Source organism: Nymphalis io, chromosome 3 (assembly GCF_905147045.1).
Source record: "Nymphalis io chromosome 3, ilAglIoxx1.1, whole genome shotgun sequence".
NCBI classification, from domain to species: domain Eukaryota; kingdom Metazoa; phylum Arthropoda; class Insecta; order Lepidoptera; family Nymphalidae; genus Nymphalis; species Nymphalis io.
In genome coordinates this window covers 685,558-708,065 of record NC_065890.1, presented here as the reverse complement: position 1 = coordinate 708,065, position 22,508 = coordinate 685,558, and the positions used below count along the sequence as shown (strand labels likewise).

Sequence of the window (22,508 nt, the reverse complement as noted above, 5' to 3'; positions counted from 1 at the left end):
TCAAAAGTAAATCCTGTACCTTTTACATACATTAAAATAAAGAACGAAATAATTAAACGCAACTTAAAATAATGTTTATGAACGTACTGTTTTTCCATTTTACTTAATTTTCAAATTTACAATAGGTGCAAATTATTATGATTATTTTTATTTATAGTAATACCAGTTATGATTTAATGGTGTTGTGTTTAATAAACAGAATTTTATTTTTTTTATGTATTTACTTCAACTCTTTATTATTAAATAAACGAATATTGGATTTATAGGTACCTATAATGACAACTTGACTTGACACTAGTCCATTGACAGTTGACAGCTTGTAAAGTGAATTTGACTTAATTCTCATGCAATGAAGATGTTTTTCATTACAATAGGAGATTCGTTGAAAAGTATTGTTCAGCACAATCAGTGCTTCAGTTGTGATTAGAACTATAAAAAAAAATGTATACATAGAGTTGAAAATTGTTTAAGTATTGTTATTAAATATACAAATACGCTGTTTTTGATTATTTATTTAAAAAGCGTTAAACCTGCGGTAAGCGTAATGGGTTAATTCATCGCGTTGGTTAATGGTAAACACCGTAAACAAATGATGTCTAGCTATTTAAATATATGAGTCAGACATGCATTTAACACATTTCAATATTAGTTCATAATATAGTGTCAAGGAGAGGCTGTGACTACTTCGTTATCTGCCATCTATTATCTTGCTGCGTATTTTAAATCGAAATCCGTAAAATATACTTGTGAGTATAATATTTATTGAGCTCTCTACCTTTATATTCCAATAATGTTACTAAGTATACATAAAAATGTAATATACTTAATTATTTAAATCGTTAATAATTAATTAAGAAGCATTATAATAATTAGTAAAGTTATTACATTTATAAAAATTGAAAAGTAGGTTTTAGTTACAATTTTGACCAGTTAAATGAGGTAGAACTAAAAGATAATATTTACAAGTGACACTCAATAAGTAAGGATTCTATATTTAATATAGATATTGACTTGACTTAATATTAATATCAAAACATTTATTAAGAATCATATTTTCCTGTAGTTAAACATGACTTCACCTCAAAACCAGCAACCTCAGGGTATGGGATCCACAAATGTTATATTCAGAACTGATATACGGTTTGATTTGAGTTACATAAAGACTACTCCGGGAATTTTTAAAGTTACTGCTATTGTAAGTATTACTTTCATATAAAAATATATTACTTTCATATAATAATATGTTCCTGAAAAAAAATTATATACACTTAGGAAATTAAATATACTTTTTACCGACAGTTTCAATTAATATATTTAATAACCATAAGAAAAAATAACAATTAATATAATATTTAACGGTCCTTCTAATATAATGATAAATGTTAATTATTAAAAAACTATTACATATAAATACCATTAAATAAAATAAATAGCTTGGGATTAGCCTTGAATTAGAATATAATCGGATTATTATTCAAAATAATGGCAATTAAAAAAAAGCTTGTGACTTCCCATTGATCCATTGGCTAGATATAATACTGCAGATCCGGCTGGTCTTGGTTCAAACCCCAGGTCAGGCCGATAAAAATTTATTTGTCTTTTGTCTGTCGAAAATTCTCAGTAGTGGCAGAGTTTGGAAATTGAAGTTGTCTATACTCCCCTGCCCCGGAAAGCACGTAAAACCTTTCTGCATCTGAATTCGTTCCGGTCGTGTCGGATTGCAGTCCCACTGGACTATGAGACTAATGGAATAGAGAGTGCATCTGGGTTTGCCACTTTGCACTATGCTACTTGTGCACTATAATATATGTCCTGTGCAGTAGGATAATCTCTTCTGAGATTGTCCGCCGAGGCCAAAATTGCTCAGGAGGACATTGTCATCCTCATTAAATTAATTCATTATTACCTATGTTAAGTCAGTTATTCAATTTTACTCGCAAAGAGCCAGAGTTTATTTTGTGTATATATAAGCATGGTATTGCTTAGAACGCAAATGTGACTTTTATATAATTTCCTTTTTTATGAATAGAAATGTTTCAAATTGTATATTAGTTCATTAGAAACATACATTATATACATGACGTCATCAAAACAATATAAAGACCGTTGTGAATCATAATGTAACACATGTTTATTAGTTATGTTTTAATTAATTAACTCATTTTAACTTTTGCCACAGGTCCTCGATCTTCTCGGCTTCATTTGCATACAATCATCAGCGTTCTGGTCTAATGGACGAGGCGTTTACTTCAACGTTGTCGCGCTTATGGGTCTCTGGGTTAGCGGTATCTTGCTAGCGCTGTACCTGTTACACGTGGTCGAGAAATACCACAACTTCATGTGGCTGAAGGTTGAGATGATCGCGTGCGGCATACTGTCATTCATGTATTTGATAGCGTCTACTATAGTAGTTGCGTTCGGATCGGCTGCGTACTCTGCGGCTGGGGTAAGTTTATAATTATATTATTTATTAACAACACCAACTTTCTATAAGCAAATCATCCTCACACACACAGCTTAGGCTGGCCCAGCTGTGCCTACATTGAAATTAAACGACAGCCTATGAACGCAGATGTTTTATTGTAATGCCTTACTGGATATAAGTAAAACAATATACCCGAAGATAGAGCGCGTTTTCGAAAATGTTTTAGTTTCTAATATTATTATAAAAGTAGCTGCGTTTCGCAGTTCATTAAACTACATTGGAATATTATATAGCATTTTAACCGTACAATATTAAGATACAGGCTTACAATGCTATCAGATACAATTTTACTAGTTATCGCCAGCAGGTTCGCTTACCTGTTAGATTAAGGGGTCAGGTATTAGGTAAAAAAATAGCCTAAGTCCTTCCTTGGGGTTCAAGCTTGTTCAAGCCGCGAAGGCCTAGCAGACAGAATGAATTTGCATTTATAATATTAGTATAAATTTCCGACCACCCAGACCAGATGGTCAGACGATTTTAGGAAGATGGCGGGTGCTCAATGGATGCGACTAGCACAGGACCGGAAGAACTGGCGCGCCTGTGAGGAGGCCTATGTCCAGCAGTGGATTAATGTGGGCTGAATATGAGGATGATAAATTTCCGAAATCGGTTTTGCTGATTGCGTATGGGTCAATGTCGTATCTCGCTTATATGAATAATAAAATATTTAGTTTTAAATGAAGTTCACATTTTTATTCGCTATAGATAAGATTGTGAATTAAATTGTTTTGGCTCGTCGTTGTGCCAAATTTAAGTTACAATGGGCTATTCATACAATGCTGCTTAAGATGTGCGTCATTATATAATATAACATATTCGTAAATCATTTATTCGTATAATAATAATAAATTCTATAAATAAAACTATGACAGTTATATATGACGTCATAAACCTTGAGAACATTACAACTGATACGCACGTCTTCGTCAACTTTGTTAAGCTGGAAATAGACATTTTATTTTTACTAAACCTAAATGTAAAGATTAAAATAAACTAAAACATAGGTTGCGTAAATAAACGTAAAAATATATACGTGTTCATATTCACAATACGTATCTACATGCACGCCCTCCTCCCGAACAAATATATTACCCAATCTCGAACTCACGTGCAACAATAGAAATTGATAATTGTTCAGTGGTAATACAGTGGTAATACCTTGGATCTCTAAGTCCGGACATGTTAATCATGTCCAAGGGCCCTAAACACTTGGACATTTTAGGCACCCACCCCTATTACGAAGCGGTTAGAATAAAATTATATAATTCTTGGCTGCATTGAAGCCTAAAAAAGCTAAAGAAATTATTTGATAATAAAAATCGACACAGCCTACGCTATTCATATATCTTTATGAATTTCTATAAAATGCACCGAAAACGTTTTAAGAATGATGTCATTAATGTTGTGATTGCTTCACTCGTACATTACGACCGTCATAAATCAACGGACGCTTAAAAGTGAAAGTAATGCATACTGATTCGTATTTTTTAAGTGATCCTAATGAATACATGAATTATTAATATTTAATAAAAATAATATATAAAATGGGAGTTTTAATATTAACACAAGCTTACGCTATGGGATTACTATACAGATGCCAGATCGTAAGTATAAAATGTTGGTATTTTGGGATTGTTTTCGAGAGAAATTAAAATGGGAAAATAGTTTATTTTTATAAGAAGAAACTAAGTAAAAATATGTTTTTAGGCTGCCACGTGTATTTGGTATCGGAATTATTGTGTCCATCAATTTGGACTCGACTAGTATTCAGAAAAAAATTAAAATTCAAACAATTTACATTAAGGCTTACTCAATCAATCAAATACTCAAGGCTTAATCATTAACGAATCCAAACGTATCCTGACGTAGCTACTCTAGCCAATTAGCTGTTTCCCGGACCAAGCAACGTTGTTTTTCCGGGCCTCTATCTCAGATCACCTTAAGGTCAAATTTCTTAAAGATCGTATTCGGTATAAAACAGACAGAGGTACTTTTGCGTTTAAGTATTGCAGACCTGATTTGATCCTCCCAATCATCAATCATTCTACCGAATACTAATATCTTTATTGGTGGACTCTAGTTCAGGAGGGTGAATCAAAAGACCTGACGAAACATTGTTTATGGGCGAAGGTGACGTTTTACCACTTGCCCGCATAAACTGAATTAAAAAAAAACTTTATATCCAGTTAAACATTGTTATTTTATACTTTCAGTTTTTCGGTTACCTGGCGATGGTTCTGTACGGCTTCGACGCGTTTCTGAAAGGTCGGGCCATTCAAGCGGGCGAGCTCGCACAAGGATCCCTCGTGGTCACCAAACAGACGCATGTCACCACTCCGCCCGCGATGCCCTAACGAGTGACGTCACCACGGATCGGTCACTACTCAGATGCTCAAACAATTAGCAATTGACGCTAAGGTCAAATTGTTATTATTATAATTTTTGTTAAAAATTATTTAAATGAATACCATCTCTTTAAAATCGTCTCTGTGCTATGATTACAATAATGGCGCCGTAATTTCTAAGATATAATGACAACTTCGATTCATTTTTGTAAAGTCGTAAAGCCCCCCTCCATTTCAAAGTATAGAAACAAAGTATTGAAAAGTAAAATTACACTTTTTTTACATCATTTAATGCAATTATTTATTTTTATATTAATGTAGTTTTAAGTGTGAATTGTAAGTTATATTTAACTAAGATTTTTATAGTTTGTATGTTTTTACACTTTAAAGGTACATATTTCTCTCGAACTTTTTATTTATACAAACAATTTGTTATTTAATTTTTTCTAACTAACTTTTACTTAAATACATAAAGTGTAGAAATCAATTGTATGTATGATGTTTTTCTGTATATGTAAAAATAAAAATTACAGATACAGCCTGTAAATGTCCCACTACTGGGCTAAGGTTTCCTCTCCTTTTTGAGGAGAAGGTATGGAGTTTACTCCACCACACTGCTCCAATGTAGGGTGGTGGATTTTCATTCGTCACATGCAGGCTTACTCAAACGATAATAAGTAATTGGCAATTTCAGTGCTTGCAACCATTCAGAAAATAAATATCTATACACATTTTGAAATGATTACAAAAAGTTTTTTCACCAATTGATGGTCAAAACAAAAATTGTTCATTTTCTTATATATAAAAGAAACTTCACTTTTCTTTCAAAATACTTTATAAATTTCAGCATTTAATCTGTGATTACTATTTTTTATATTCATACTTTGTGAACCATTTATAACCTCACTTATAACTATTGCTTAGCGGCTGTTTAGTTAAACAATGCCTTCTCTCTTTCTCTCATTATTGATTTGACATTCGAGAGAAGAAGATACAGCATTGATTAACTAATCACCCGTTAATCAACGTTTATAAGTGAGAAAAAAGTAAAAACGATTGCTAATACATATTTTTTTCTAGTCTTTCTAGTAAGATATATAATTTTATTCACCAAAATTAGAATAAAATGCTGTCTGAATGAGAACGTTTTATGTAATAAGCTAGATTTTTTAAATGATGTGTGTAAATAATATTATTTTTATAGTTACAAATGTATATTGTCTTTGAACGCAGGATACCTTCAAAGACAGTATATTATGTGTTTATACTCCCAAAAGTACCATAAAGCAATTAATAAAATCATGTCATGAGACATTATTTAATAATGGTGTTAAAATTAAATCACAAATGTCATTGAATTAAACTGAAATCTTACATATATATTTAAATAATAGCAATACCTTACTAAAATTACAACCCTTTATATAAACTGAGGTAAAAAAGTATTAATTTTATACACTATGAGAAGCAAAGATTAGTCTTAAGGATTAATAACTTAATATGTATTTAAACCCACCCATTCTTTGTTATATTTGCACTCAAAATAATGATTAACATGAATCACTATGCACTCTTTATGGTCTCTATATCTTTACTTAGGTTTAGAGAATGTTTATTGCACATGATATTAGGGTTTGCCAGAAGTTCTGATTGACCAGGTAATGCAGTTTGCAGTGTTTGCACATAATGTACTTAATTATATGCTTATAAGTTAAACGGCCTTATTTATAAATGTTGTGGAGAATGTTTAAATAATTAATGCTGTGTTTTTCTTTCTAATGTCAAATCAATGATGACAGAAAGAGTTAAGTATTACACAGCCGTTAAAGAGTCATTATAAGTATGGCTGTAAGTGTTTAACGCTAAACTTTGGGCTTGTTAACATAATTAACAAGTATATTATAGGCATTTTTTTACACATATATTTGCAGATAAATTTATTATTATATAAATAAATGTAATTACCTATTTAAGATTTATCTCCGTCCTCCGCATCACTTGCTCATGCTTGTGTCAAATGTTCAATATATTTTTATAATTACGCTTAATATTTTAAATGCAATGTCTTATGTATAATTCTTATAAATAATGATTCGAAGCTTGAGGCTTTAAATATCCTTACTAAGATTGATCATATAATAAAAAAAATAATATTATAAAGAAGTTTGTAAAGAATTAAATAAGATTTGATGCTTATAAGCAATTTATACAAAATGAATATCACAAAACTCATCTAGGCCTGTGCAACATGCCAAATTTTTAGGTAGTTATTTATAAATTTGTTAAATAAAACTATTTGTAATTTTGTTGATGTTTTATTAAATGTTAACAATTATTTATATTAATTAAGAAACACTTAAGTTTACCATATTTAGTTTAAAATATGAAAACTTATATATGTCATACATACCATATGGTCCACAATTAGTCGCTGCAATAAGTCAATATGTCATTAAAGCAACATATATACTATGCTATAACAGATAACATGATTTTATAATCATAGTAAGCAAATCGGCGTGAACTATACACGGGATACATTTTTCTCGATAGAAAGTGTTTGAGGTGTCACTACACCCAACATGAATAATAACCCCCTCCCCTCTGTGCAGTGTAACTAATGCACGTCATGGATATATCAAACACTTTTAAATTATTATAAGATTATTTCTTTACCGTTATTGTTTTGGTACAATTATTTTACAATAAAAAAATTAGAAATGACAATATTTAACCTAAACATTTAAAATATTAAATCTAATTATGGAATATACCTTATTTTAAAATAAATAGATGCATATAATATTAAGTATAAATTATTCCTTCAAGTCTATAGAAAATACAGTCACCATAGTAAGTTACCGACCAGAGACCAATATATACTATGTATTGGTCATCTACATATACATTATAAGATATTATATATAATTTATTCATACAAAAAAGTATTACATAATCCAATACTTGAATAAAGTTCCATCAAAAATACTAATTTGTAAAAGACAGACGTTTAATAGTAATCTTAAAATGGTCTATTCTTAGTACTAAATGAAACAGTGTTTGTATTATTTGTAATTATTCTGATTTCGCTTATTTTATCGAATTATTCAACATCCGTAACAGCCTGTGAATGTCCCACTGCTGGGCTAAAGTGGTAGTAGTGGTAGTACTGGTGGTAGGGCTTTGCGCAAGCTCGTCTGGGTAGGTACCACCCACTCATCAGATATTCTACCGCAAAACAGCAATACTTGATATTGTTGTGTTCCGGTTTGGAAGGTGAGTGAGCCAGTGTAATTACAGGCACAAGGGACATAAAATCTTAGTTCCCAAGGTTGGTGGCGCATTGGCTATAAGCGATGGTTGACATTTCTTACAATGCCTATGTCTAAGGGCGTTTGGTGACCACTTACCATCAGGTGGCCCATATGCTCGTCCACCTTCCTATTCTATAAAAAAAAAAAAAGGCCTCCTCTCCCTATTTGAGGAGAACGTTTGGAGCTTATTCCACCACGCTGCTCCAATGCGGGTTGGTGGAATACACATGTGGCAGAATTTCAGTGAAATTAGACACATGCAAGTTTCCTCACGATGTTTTCCTTCACCGTAAAGCACGAGATGAATTATAATCACAAATAAAGCCCATGAAAATTCATTTGGTGCTTGCCCGGGTTTGAACCCACAATCATCGGTTAAGATTCACGCGTTCTTACCATTGGGCCATTCGGCTTGTTCAACATGTCTGCAACATAATCATCTAGATAAATGACCATCCTTGATATTGAATGTAAGTAAAACCTGAATAATTATATATAACAATTTATTCTTATTACTAATTGACAAGATAATTGTTAAGGCACAAATTGCTATATACTATAGCACTAGAATACATAAATGATAGGCAACAAACTTCAGTATATTATTTTAAAGAAATATTTCAAAACAAGATGTAAAGGTGGGTTAGTTTAAAGATAAATATGTGTCAGAAGGAATTGACTAACATTTTATATGGTATTTAGAAAAATATTTTGTTCCTTTACAGTAACAAAATACAATATGTGCGTTGGCAATTTATTATAAAATCATTTATTCAATCAAAACTTATGAGTTTATTTCAAGTATTGATAAAAAAATATATATATTTGAAGCTTAAATCTTCTGAATATTTATATAAAAATATACAATGTAGATGTATTTTTAAAAATGGACACATTTTGATCAATAGTTGCCATCTAATGTGCCATTGCCAATATATTGTAGTCTTGTTTCTAAAATCTTAAAAAAATTGTGCATTATATACACAACCTTGGTCTATACAATAATTAATAAAAAAAATCAAAACACTTAACATTTATAGGTACAATGTTTTCAGTCATTGTCCTACAGTGAAAATTCCAAAAGCATTAATTAATTTGAGCTTTTAATACCCAATTTCACTTGGTTAGCATTTACAAATAATCCATATTGTAAGAATTGTCTCTTGACAACTGTTTCACTAACAATTACTTTGGAAGTTTCTTCTATAAAATAAATTATTAACTGCAATTTAATCCCTACAATCAGTTTTCACTGCAGGCTAATGATGTAATCTTATAAACTATAAAAGTTTACCAAACATTTTAGTGTTGAGATTTTGTCATTGTGGTGGCAATCCCCTTTTCCATCCCTTGTATTTTAAATATGCATCTAAGCCATATGCTATAATTGCCCATAAGCCAAAGAACTGTAAACAAATGATAATTGTCAGTATAATCGTAAAAAAAATTATTTCTATTAACAATTTTATTAATAGTATATTTAATTGATATATATAACTTAATTTATAAGGCTCTGTGCAAACCCAATTTGGTACAAGAAACATCTTCGGTCATAATTAAGGTATCAATATTTATATTAATGGGACTAAAAAAATTGGTAACTTACCCCAACAGCATACCCCACACTTTCTCCAAGTGTCATTGCAAATATAGATGTACCAATGTACGACAATGACATCGCTGAACAAAAGAAAAACTCCAACTTGTGCCAAGGCCAGCGGTCATACTTCTCCACAAAGTGAAATGTATACATAAGAAATAGGAATGCCGTTATGATATTTCCCACCCAATATAATATATTGTAAAAGATAGCTGAAAGCCATGCCCAGGATATCTTTATGCAAATAAAACCAACGATATTGGATACCTTAAAATAAAAAAATTATATTCTGAAAAAGTGTTTATGATAAATAAACAATATTGAGTTAGTATCTCTGAGATATTGTACATACCAGTTCTACTATTTTCAAGATGCCGGGCATTGTCTTCCAATAACCCTTATCAAATCTTAAAACTTTTTGAGGAGGCGGAGGTTCAGCGGCAACTGGTGTGCCATGAGCAAAGTGATCAAACATTGTAGATTTTTATATTATGAAACAGGTACGTTGAGGTTGAAAGTTTTACAAAAATGCAAATGCAATTAGTGATTTACTACTCTTAATAACTAGCTTAAATCAATTTGTATCAATATATCAGATAGATAAAGCACATTAATTGGTTGATTTAAAACAATTTGCAAGTGTTGCGAAACGAAAACCCCTTTTAAAATTGTGGCATAAAATTATAAGCAACTTAACAAATATTCAAAGGTATTTTCCTTATTCTTTTCCTGCGTATTCGTATCTACAGAAAATTATCTAGAGCTAATTTTATTATCTACAACTTTAAACGTAAGTTTTTTGATTTTTTTATGTCAAGCGATACATAATCATAATAATATTTTAATGCCATCAATTTTACTCTGTGCTGTGCGTTTAGGCGCAACAGATTATTTCAAGCTTCCTTCACATGGTTGCGACACATCGTTGCGCCAGCTATCGCAACCCCTACAGTAAGATACTGGATGGTTTCAGTAATTTTGATTACGTTCGAAGCTCGCATAGAATTAGTATCATGGTAATTGCAATGTTTGTTTGTACTCTACAATCTATATCATCTTAAAAAAAGGGAAAAAATAATAATTTTAATGTATCGTTAATATCTACATAATTTATAGTATGAAATTTATTAAAATTTCTCATACTTAATTTTTTATTATAGTATTCTATCGATTAAACCGAATTTATTAGTTCTGAAAAGTCTTTTTTTCATTATCTTCCTTTTTCTCTGAAAATGTGGCTGCACAATGTTTTACCTTTGAGTTATTACTAATATAAAGCAATAAAGAAAAAAAATGACAGCATATGACATTTAAAGTCTTCGGTAGAAAGAGCTAAGCAGGATAATAGAGAATTCTAATAAAAATAAACATACGGCAATCGTGTGACGCGTTTCGTGTAATTTTGATAAAATTGTCATTATTTGAAATTCATACAACAATTTTCGTACTTTTAAATAAGTGGATAATTCACAGGTTCTTTACGCCGGTTCTCATAAATTGTACTTCTTATAATTGTATTTAAGCTGCAAGTTATATTTTGCATGTAATGGGAGATAGAGACTGGAGACCTTTTATTTATGGCGGCCTCGCGTCTATCGTCGCCGAGTTCGGTTAGTCCCTATTTCTAACCTCTAATACTTTATGGTTGCAGTCTATAATTATAGCTTAATAAGTCTTCCTGTATTACTCTTTGGTCATTGAAGTTCTTCTTGGTATCAGGTACATTTCCCATTGACACAACAAAAACTCGCCTGCAAATCCAGGGTCAGAAGATAGACCCTCGGCATGTGGAGCTACGTTACACTGGCATGGTGGACTGTTTTGTGAAAACTTCACAGCAGGAGGGCATAAAGGCATTGTATTGTGGGTAAGACGATCACATACATCATTAAATTGCTTGTCAATATTTGAAAATCCTACACATTATCCTATAGAATCGAATATATAAATCTATAGAAACTAGTGCTGGATACATTCATTTGTATACCGTAATCCGTAACAGCCTGTGAATGTCCCACTGCTGGGCTAAAGGCCTCCTCTCCACTTTTTGAGGAGAAAGTTTGGAGCTTAGTCCACCACGCTGCTCCAATGCGGGTTGGTGGATTACACATGTGGCAGAATTTCAGTGAAATTAGACATGTAAAGCACAAGATGAATTATAATCACAAATTAAGCACATGAAAATTCAGTGGTGCTTGCCCGGGTTTGAACCCACGATCATCGGTTAAGATTCACGCGTTCTTACCACTGGGCCATCTCCGCTTGAGACAAACATTTGTATACATAAATATTTATACACTAATTATGGTGATGTAACTTGTAAAATGAATATATAATTGTTTATTATGTTATTCTGTTTAGTTGACTAGGCTTATCTCTACATTTCATCAGCTTAAGATGTTTTTCCATATCACAATCAATTGAACAATAAAAAGCAATTAAATTGTTGTTAATGTAAATATCTTTTATTTACAATATAATTTATGTGTTTTTATTGTTCCTTATTAATTACAATGACTGCTTTTTTATATATATTTTATATATGAAATGAGGTATTTAATTAAAAACAACTAAATTACAAATGAGATAAAATGATTATTCTATTTTATTATGGTAAGCTAAATGATTTCACAATGATTGTTCTTCAAAAGGTTTTTGTAACAACCATTAATACCTACAAGTCTATCACCGGTTTGGAAAGAAATACATCTGTATTTAGACCTGAGACAAACTAGCAAAAAAAAACTCGGCAGGAAAGTTTGTTTACAATATTCCCAAAGTATATGATGGTATAATCATTTGTTATACCAACTATAAAGTATCTTAAAAATTGATGATGTTATTTAAAAACGCCATTTGCAATAGCCGCTGGGTCTGAATTATTGCATTTCTCCCTCGTACCTAATTAGTGAATTCATAAAATGTAATGATAAAAAATAACTTAGTATACCTACATTTAATTTCAATATGTCTAGCCTACTACAAATAAATATATATAAGAGATATGCTTAATCTAAATTATTTAGTATCTTTTTGTATATGTACCTGTTTACACAAGTGTTGCCATAAAGAAGCACATCATAGTTACATGTTTCCTTTGCCTTGAATCATGATAGCACGGATAGTGATACCAATTTTTTTTCAAATTTTTAAGCTGTTTCAGTGGTCCCCAAGTATCTTGGCTGTCGATGGATATTTTTGCGAAGTGCTATGAACAAATTTTGGAGATATTAAACTTTGATGTGTGGCTCCAATGAGGATGTCTCACCAAGTTTTGATGTCCCCTAAGTTTCGCCGCTTTAGCCAGGCTTTCTCGGCTTATAGGTATATTCGTTTCTGTTGGAGCCATATGTTAACAGCCTTACTCAGAAATATGAATACAAGAAGCTTTAGAAGATATAATATTAATTAATTGTGTAAATAAAGCTCTGTAAAATTCTAAACGTTGACCACTGAAAATGATGCTTTATTCATGACAAGTAAAGCTAATACAATATTTTGCCAATCCTTATGTTAACTCGTTCTTTATTTTATTACATATAGATACATACATATATTATTAACACAAATATATTAGTTTAATATACATTTGTAAAAAGGTGCAAACACAATCAAGTTACAACTAATATTCTTAATGGAGTTAAAAAGAAAAATAGAATGGGAGACCCAAGTGATGACAAGCGCAAGGAAAATGTTTCTTTAGAATCGCATGTTTAGCAGCGCCATCAGTGTTGAATGACGGGTATATATTATCTGTTAACCAGCATCTGGCCGGCCGTGCTCCGTCAAGCCACGTACGGCACCATAAAGTTCGGTACGTACTACTCGCTGAAGAAGGCGCTGGCGGCGCGGCGCGCGGACGGCGGCTCCAAGGAGCACCTCCCCACCAACACGTTCTGCGCGGCCTTCGCGGGCGGACTGTCCAGTGCCATCGCCAACCCCACGGATGTGTTGAAAGTGCGGATGCAGGTAAGGGCACCACAAACACACCACAGTCGTAGAACAAAGAACGTTGAAATTATTTCATTGATTTAACATATAAATAGAAATAAAGAGATAAATATTTCTTTGGAACAGAGAGATAATTGGATTCGAATAGTCATGAAATTGGTAAATATACGTGTCAATGAACAATTCAAGAATTGCTGATCCGTCATGGTATTACGATTATATATGTACATAGATAAATATAAATGTTTGTAACCATGACAAGTTTATGGTTAACGAAAAACCCCAAGATCGCGTGTGGTCTTAGTCCGCCCTCGTTGTTTGGTGCGACGGCAGTTACATATATAATTATATATGTATATTGGACAGGTAATTGTTATGATGTAAAATATATTTATTTCCTTCGTGTAGACTTTAAGACAGTCTTTTTGTACGTAGATATAAAAAGAATGTAATATATGCATTAACAAATAAAGGTTGGTTTGGAATTGGAAACATTTCTTGGCAAAAGAAATTAAAATTCGCATAAGTTCTACAGTTTCTATAATCTGCTTGACCTTATTCAATGACACCGAAAATGCAAGCCGGCAGACGAATTTAATATCTAATTACCAGTTTAAAAATAAGAAAACAATTAGAGCGTAATATGTTCGTCAAGAGATTGTACAGAGTTGACGTTTATCTAATTTTTTTGACGACGATTTTAATTAACTTTTTTAATTATTATTAATTTATAAATAAAGAATCTTTTAAAATAAAAATAGTACCAACATTGCCCGTTTTTAAGGAATTACTAATATTCCCTTTAATTCGACAACAACTGAAGGGGTCCGGTCCAGATCAAACTTGTGACATTTACATCGCTAGGCGATCCGTAAACCATTGCGCTATGACGCTTGAAGTTTATTGGAATGCAGATTGAAGGTCGATCAATCGATTGTTGATAATTATCAATTAATGGTTCTGATTAATACTTATACCTTATTATTACGCTTTGCCCTATTCTTATTATTTTTTATTCTTTCTTTTTAAATTGTTTGTTATCAATATTTGCCCGCCCTAATATAGGTTAAACATTGTACTTAAAATTTTGTACCCAATCTTTTATGCAAACAAATCGTTCATTCATTCAGTCATTGTTAAATATCGAAGGTCTGAGATAAATCTCTGATTATAGGTTGAAAATTAATTTCTGCAGTACGGCTGTGTATCATTTCGCTTAGTCGTTGAATTGAATTTGTTCAGCAATACGTAGATGTTTATCTATTTTCTTGATGCTCTACTGACAGATTTTGGCCACTCTCTAGAGAGTTTTCCAACTGCGCAGGGCATATTATAGTGAATAAGTGTGTGCGCTAATACAGGTGCAATTTCTATTTTCTCACTCAAAATCCGAGGGGACGGTAATCCGACACGACCGGAAAGAGTTCAGGCGCAGGATCATCGGCTTCACGTGCCTCCCGAGACACGGGAGTGTACACACTTCCTACTTCCTTTACCCGATGTGGAGATCGAACCCAAGACCTCGGGATCTGGCTTTATATCTAGCCACTAGACCAACGAGGCAGTCAAGACTATTCTCATGAAAAGCCAGCTAATATACGTTATAACGTCGGCACATAATGTATATACAATAATTAAATGACGTCATATGTACATACACTGTAAGATAACTTCATTACGTAAATATTAGTCATAAACTAGTTAATGTGTGTTTGCCAACAGACATACATATACATACATAAAATTTTACATTTTTTTTTTTTTTATAGAATAGGAAGGCGGACGAGCATATGGGCCACCTGATGCCAAGTGGTCACCAAACGCCCTTAGACATTGGCATTGTAAGAAATGTTAACCATCGCTTACATCACCAATGCGCCACCAACCTTGGGAACTAAGATGTTATGTCCCTTGTGCCTGTAATTACACTGGCTCACTCACCCTTCAAACCGGAACACAACAATACCAAGTACTGCTGTTTTGCGGTAGAATATCTGATGAGTGAGTGGTACCTACCCAGACGAGCTTGCACAAAGCTCTACCACCAGTCATGTTTCTAACATGTAATATTTAGAAGGACGCTGCGCATTTCTGTTTATTTAGCGCAGTCTAGAACTTTTTAATACTCTGTCTCGTGTAGTTGAAATACTTAAGTATAATTTAACTCATCTAATAATACATTAGATATAATAACAGGTTTTTTTTTAATTACTTTTAATTTCCCTCGATATGTAATATTTTAATAGTCTGATTAAAGTGTAATGGTGTTCATATGACGCAAGTAGAAGTAGATAATATTTTTTATAAGTGACTATCTATATAATCTAATATATTTTACATGAACAGTAAACACGGCTGTCTTATTGTTTTGAATAAATACGTCCACGAGTAAAGATAAATTTGTGTCCAGCTCAATGGAATGGCGCTATCTAATGTTATCACGGCGACGACTCTGATTGATAAGTTTTATTTTATCTCCGAGAATAAAGTTAGGATTAATGGGATTAGCTACCCGTATACAGCCTCCTAGTCGATGTTTTTGAAAGAATTTGCAAGAAAAATAAATAGGATAGGTGCGAAACTCTCGCCAAGTAACCTCGAGCGCTCGTTCCCGGCCGCAGGTGGGCGACGAGAAGCGCAACCTGGTGCGCTGCTTCGCGGAGATGTACCGCGTGGAGGGCGCGCGCGGGCTGTGGCGCGGCGTGGGCGCCACGTCGCAGCGCGCGGCGCTCATCGCGGGCGTGGAGCTGCCCGCCTACGACGCGTGCAAGCGCCGCCTCACGCCCGCGCTGGGCGACGCGCCGCTCAACCACCTGCTGTCCAGCCTGCTCGCCAGCCTCGGCAGCGCCGTGGCCAGCACGCCGCTCGACGTCGTTCGGGTCAGTCCCCGGCCGTTCCCTCCGTGCCGTGTCCCCCGTTGTCGTCGTTTGCTTAATCTTATCTCATTCGTTCAGGGTAGCATCGGTACCTAGTAATCAATAATCTCTGCATCATAAAAAAATTGGCACACTTTTACGGCCAACCGCTCGATTGACGCCAGTCCTCCTTATAAATTCCCGATAGATTGGTTTCCGGCGCCATACCGGTGGGTGAGGTGATGTCGAAGGATGCATTCTGAAAATTTTCTTACCTCTGCTCTCCGAGACCCCCGGATATTTAAAAACTAAATTAAATGTTTCTATTTGCAGACGCGACTGATGAACCAAAGAAAGATGAAAAACAACGTCGTCGATTCGGGCGTCAGGATATATAAGGGAACGATAGACTGCTTCGTACAAGTGAGATATTGCTTTAGCCGTAATCTTCATATCTTTAAGACCGCTTAGATAACTTAATAATAAAGATAACGTAATAATAAAGCGTCAATTTATTTATCTCATTTATAATGGAAAATTTTTGGAATGTTATTTTTCATAAATTCAGTGGTATTTCTGCGTCGACGGCTTAGCTATTATAACACGTGATCTGTAAACACTTTCCTCTATTATAACTTGTGTTTTGCAATTACAAGGAAGGAGAACGTCGTAAGGAAACTTGCACGTGTCTGATAAAATATTGACGTGCCGCGTGATCGATTTGGTACCAAACCTTAATTTTAGAAGGATTGTTGCCCAACAGCAGGACATTTACAGGCTGAGGAATGGAATTTATGTCGATATCGAAAATTAAAAATGTTGTGCCTTTTTTAATTTCGTAGACGGTTCGCAACGAAGGTTTCCTGGCCCTGTATAAGGGATTCGTGCCCACGTGGTTGCGGATGGGTCCGTGGAACATCATATTCTTCATCAGCTACGAGCAGCTCAAGCGACTGTACTGAGCTCGCACTGAATTCGCCGTAATGCTCGTGATGTAGGGTGCAGTATCGGCTGAGGCTGTCCGGGCGCACATACTGTACATAAGGTGGGTCTTGGTGATAGTATTATCTGCACATTGAAATTGACTTTTAAATGATTATTATTATATATTAAGTAATGGGTTCATTTACATAAGCGTTCCTCCACCCTTTATGATGTCAGCTTTTGTACGAAAGAAAAACGAAGGCTCATTCTTCAACAAATAACTTTAAATAAACCAAAATCAACTGCTTTGCAAATATTTAATAATAATTTGACTACTAAAATTTTCTTCAGTGACATCCACAAGATTATTTAAAATATAATTTTTTGTTTTAAATCCATTATTATATATAATGATCTGATTAGCCCTAAATATTTTTATAAACACTACAAATAGTATACACTTTAATATAACATTAAGTAAAGTTCACATTTATTTAAATATATAGAGTAAAATTATAAGATCTCCGTGTTTACGGACTCGTCGAAATTGTACTTAACGATGTTTTTGTTTCAGATGTAAATATGATGACGGTTAGTTCTTTTGTAGCTGAATTCTAATATTTATGTTATCTGATGCTTTATATAGCATGTAGCGGAATTAGGCCTTTGATAGTGTCTAATTAGTAAATGTATAAATCTCAATTAGTATCTCGACTTGGTTGTAATAGATCGCTTACACGCTATCGTCTTCCAACCTGGTATGTGCTACTTATATAGTAGTTATTGAATAATAACGCGACTTTGATTATAATAATTATAACGTTTAAAAAAATACACGAGTTTTACTTTTGCAAAAGTTTTACTTTTGCTTCGTTTTTTGTCTCATATTTTACGCGACATACCGCATGTCTCACTCGGTACGCTCGTTGTTACATCGTTGCGTGTGAACGATCTATAAAAAAAGTAATGAAGGGTTTCATTTTTTAATTTTAATAAGTATAAATATTAATTATAAATAGTGCTTATTAGACAATGTGTACGGTGTTTATATGTGAAGCCAAATATTTTTTGCTGACTGACTCGAGTGACTGCCTGACTTTAGCAACTGACTGACAGATTGACCGAATGATATGTTACGAAATCTCTTCCTACTAATTTAACAACTTCCGTTTTTCCATCATGCACGCCTCTGAAGCTTCTCGGTGCTGAGATAGAATAATTTGGATGTTAAAATTATTATAATAATTGTTTTAGTTATATATGACGATACAAGGAGTTTTAGCAGACTTAAACAATCTTTCAGAGTTTTAATTTACGCGTTCTGCCATGATAAACTATAAATGTCCACGAAACCAAGTCTGCCGCCTTATCTTTTACGGCAGACTAATTGGAATATTTTTGGAGAATAATGGGTAATTTTAAGTTTAAGGTTTTTTTATGGAAATACTTTTGGTATACGATATTTTTTTTTGTCAATAATCGTGATTTGTATGGACAAATCACCGTCACAACAAATCACAAATTTCCATGGGGAAATAAATCGTTTTAAATTCAAAGCCAGAATTAGGGATTGCTCGTCACTGGAGTTGAACCGATGCTATTACGGAAAAAATTTTTTAGACTAATGCTAAAATTCATTAGACTAATGAATTTTTTCCGTACTGTCAAAGTTAAAATCACTATATTTTTAATTATATCGAAGTACAATATAGGGAATATTTGTTATAATAATCGTTTTATAGAATAGTATTTTACTAGAAGAAAACTTTTATAGCATCGGTTTAACTCCAGTGACGAGCAATCCCTTGGTCTCTTGACGAAAGCTTTGACAGTTATAGATGTAAGTAATCAGTGTTCAATTAACAGAAACTAACCGGCTGACTGACTCCTCTTCATTCTGGAAAATTGAGGTTTCCCGATTTTTGTCGATTCAATTTCATTTTCAATTTGATTTGTTTTCATAAATAATCTTTTAATTCGTTATTTATTTTTTAATGATTAATTAACTTTTGACATACCTTTATGATTGTATTAAAACTTTGTTTAATTAGAGTAAGTTAAGGATAACTGTGGAACATATCATGCTTACGAGATTAAGGCACCAAGTGCATTTAGACAGTGTTTCCTATTAATGTAAGGCAGAGATTTTCATCAAGAAAGCAGGTCTTCCGATCGATTTCGTCATCCTTGCGATTTCTTTGAACTCAATCAAAGTCGTATATCTGATTCCATATTGTATTTGTAAAAAATATTTAGACTTATAAAAAAAGCAACGAAATTAAATTGAAAAAAAAAATGTTTAAAGTTTTTCTTAAAAGTAAATCGATATTATTATAACTATATCTGCTTTTAAAATTCAAATAACAAATATAATACTACTAATAGAAAAAAATTGCCAAATGAACCGTTTGTGACTGGCATTTAATAAAAAATATATGCATTCTTTTTTTACAATTTTTTGCTTTTACATAATGTAGTTTATTGAGTGACTACTGTTAGGTGTTATCTGTATTTCTGGGACCCCTTGGTAAGGTATAACGGGGGAAAATAGAAGAAGTAGCACAAATATTTGAATTCGAAATGTATTCGTAACAAATTCTTCTATAATTAATATTATTGGCTCGAAATGTTGGAAAGATAAGACCTTTTGAAACTGTGTGACGTTAGGAATTACAAGTAGTGTCAGAAAAACAATATGGTAAATTTAATGATCGTAGGTTCAAACCCGGGCAAGCACCACTAAATTTTCATGTGCTCAATTTGTATTTATAATTCATCTCGTGCTTGACGGTTAAGAAACACATCATGAGGACACCTGCATGTGTCTAATTTCACTGAAATCTGCCACATGTGTATTCCACCAACCCGCATTGAGCAGCGTGTTGGAATAAGCTCCAAACCTTCTTCTCAAAAAGGAAAGGAAGCCTTAGCTCAGCAGTGGGACATTCATAGGCTGTTACTATACCACTACTATACTAAATTTAATCAAATATAAAACAAGATATATTAAACGAATAATGGTTGAAATGAGAACAAGGTATACATAACAAAAAAATGTATAAAGTTTTAACAAACATGTACGTGTCAATAGCAATGTATACTTTATGCTCTTAGTACCACAATTAAAATCATTAACAAACATTTATATCTCAATTTCATCTCAATATTTGACTCCACTCATAAAACACATTTTAAAACGGTACACCAGTCTACGCTCGTAAGCACTTCCCAAATAACGCTTCTTATATCGTCTCGCAATGATTTATAGTACATAAATTAATATAGATAAAAAAATCCCAATGGTTTAGCGAATGGTACTTAAACGCGTCAGTTGATGTCATGTTGGGTTCCATTTCGAAAGGTCCTATCCACACAGCAGTTAGTAAGGGTAATATAACATTAGGTTTAATATTACTTAAGTATTTAACAGAAGAAAATACGGCTTGCATTTCATTAATTTCAATATCGGAAGTAATTATTTTGTGGAATTTGTTAATTGCTATACTTGTATATCATTGATTAATATGCATTTACGCACTGTCCATATTAATTCAATTTGAACAAAATGTAAACAAAAAAAAAATGTTTTTATTGAATAAAACGGACTGTATGATAATTTAGCTCTTAAATACTGAGTTACTCAGTAATACTTCTTCTAGATGTTTTTTACTAGAAGATTTTACATTTAAATCAAAAATGTCATTTTTTTCCTAATGTATATAATAATCCTTGTTAAATAACGTTCGCTTAGTAATCTGCCAACTTGTATTTAACATAAATAAATGTATTCTCTGAGATCGGTTTTACGGTTTTTTTTCTATTTGTGGTGTTTTAGAAATGGCGCGTCCCTTATCCAGTAGAACAGCGAATTTGAGTTAAAATATTCCGTATTTTGGAATATTTCTTGCTTCTCATCTGACTTTATTTTTATATGTATAAGTAGATCCAAAGGCCAAATATTCTTTTATAATATATTACTCGATAGAAAATGTTTTCATAAAATACCCTCAAATAATTGTCTATAATTAAGGTAATATAGAAAACTCCGTGCTACATAGTATAAGTATGTGTTGAAAACACGCTGTGACTGTAAATATGTGTAGGTACAAATTTAGCTAAATTTATAATCGAATAAATATTATTCTGGTGTTGATATATTTTGTTTTATTTATTGTTTTTAACTGGTTATCTTTAGCTGTTAGCTTACCTAATAACTGTATGGCATCGTATACGTAGAGACGTAACCTACCTATTGCTATTCAACCGTACATTTAATCAAAGATGTAACGCTAATACATACAAAAAAAGTGATGGTTGCTTTCAGAGACAACTGTTACGTGTATGCCGGAAATTAGGTGAGAATTAATGTTATGTCAACACAATAGTTGGGTGTCCCCAGTGTGTATAGTCTATTCCCACCACAATAAGGTAAATAAACAGATTTGTGGTTGAATTGGCGCGATATCATTGGTCGACATCTTGAATAATCTATGATATTCATTATGGATTCGAAAAAATGCCGTTTTGAATGTTGGTGATGTTATTATGGGCATTTTGGAAGTAATAAGTAAAGATAAAGATATGAAACAACAACAGTTTGTAGTGCATAAAATAGCAGTTCTAAGCAAATTGCTCGGAATATGTAAATCTAAGGTTTGACTACTTTTGATTCGATTTGATTGGAATAAGATATATTGGTTCTCGGTGCACCTTTAAAATATTCTAGTAATAGTTAATTGTCAGAGAAGAAACGTTTTACGCCTATGTTACAGCTTAAATCTAGCACAGCGTTTCTCACCCTGATTCAAGAGCTTTAAGCTGTTTCTAATAACCTACTAAATAATCCCAAGTTAGTTTGGCGTAAAGCTCCTTTGCCTTATTCTTTATTTTTTATTTAATAAAAATAAGTATAATAGTACTCAAATTCAAACAATTATCGTAGATAAATATACGTCTAAATAGTTCTTAATTTAACTCTTTTTATTATTGATGTCACGAGTCAACGTATGTCAGTGCCGATGTAATGACAATCAT

The 22,508-nt window shown here is 32.7% G+C and overlaps 3 protein-coding genes across 4 annotated transcripts; 2 read left to right on the top strand and 1 right to left on the bottom strand.

Annotated features, from left to right (window-relative positions):
* The first annotated feature begins 360 nt into the window (after positions 1–360).
* On the top strand, positions 361–7,136 carry LOC126780952 (CKLF-like MARVEL transmembrane domain-containing protein 4). Of its 2 annotated transcripts, XM_050505659.1 has the most exons (5): positions 361–572; positions 650–746; positions 1,064–1,195; positions 2,180–2,446; positions 4,699–7,136. In XM_050505659.1, the coding sequence occupies exons 3-5, from the start codon at positions 1,070–1,072 to the stop codon at positions 4,837–4,839; spliced, it is 534 nt and encodes a 177-aa protein (XP_050361616.1). In that variant the 5' UTR covers positions 361–572; positions 650–746; positions 1,064–1,069; the 3' UTR covers positions 4,840–7,136. The 2 variants fall into 2 exon arrangements, with proteins under 2 accessions (XP_050361616.1, XP_050361615.1); XM_050505658.1 differs by having other exon boundaries at positions 361–746.
* On the bottom strand, positions 7,132–10,693 carry LOC126780957 (uncharacterized). Its single transcript, XM_050505665.1, has 3 exons — positions 10,097–10,693; positions 9,751–10,011; positions 7,132–9,550 (listed from the first exon to the last, which is right to left on the bottom strand). The coding sequence occupies exons 1-3, from the start codon at positions 10,217–10,219 to the stop codon at positions 9,464–9,466; spliced, it is 471 nt and encodes a 156-aa protein (XP_050361622.1). The 5' UTR covers positions 10,220–10,693; the 3' UTR covers positions 7,132–9,463.
* Positions 10,694–11,045: 352 nt separating this feature from the next.
* On the top strand, positions 11,046–21,627 carry LOC126780947 (mitochondrial uncoupling protein Bmcp). Its single transcript, XM_050505653.1, has 7 exons — positions 11,046–11,354; positions 11,464–11,611; positions 13,509–13,713; positions 16,317–16,574; positions 16,884–16,973; positions 17,393–17,595; positions 18,049–21,627. The coding sequence occupies exons 1-6, from the start codon at positions 11,291–11,293 to the stop codon at positions 17,510–17,512; spliced, it is 885 nt and encodes a 294-aa protein (XP_050361610.1). The 5' UTR covers positions 11,046–11,290; the 3' UTR covers positions 17,513–17,595; positions 18,049–21,627.
* The last annotated feature ends 881 nt before the right edge of the window (positions 21,628–22,508 follow it).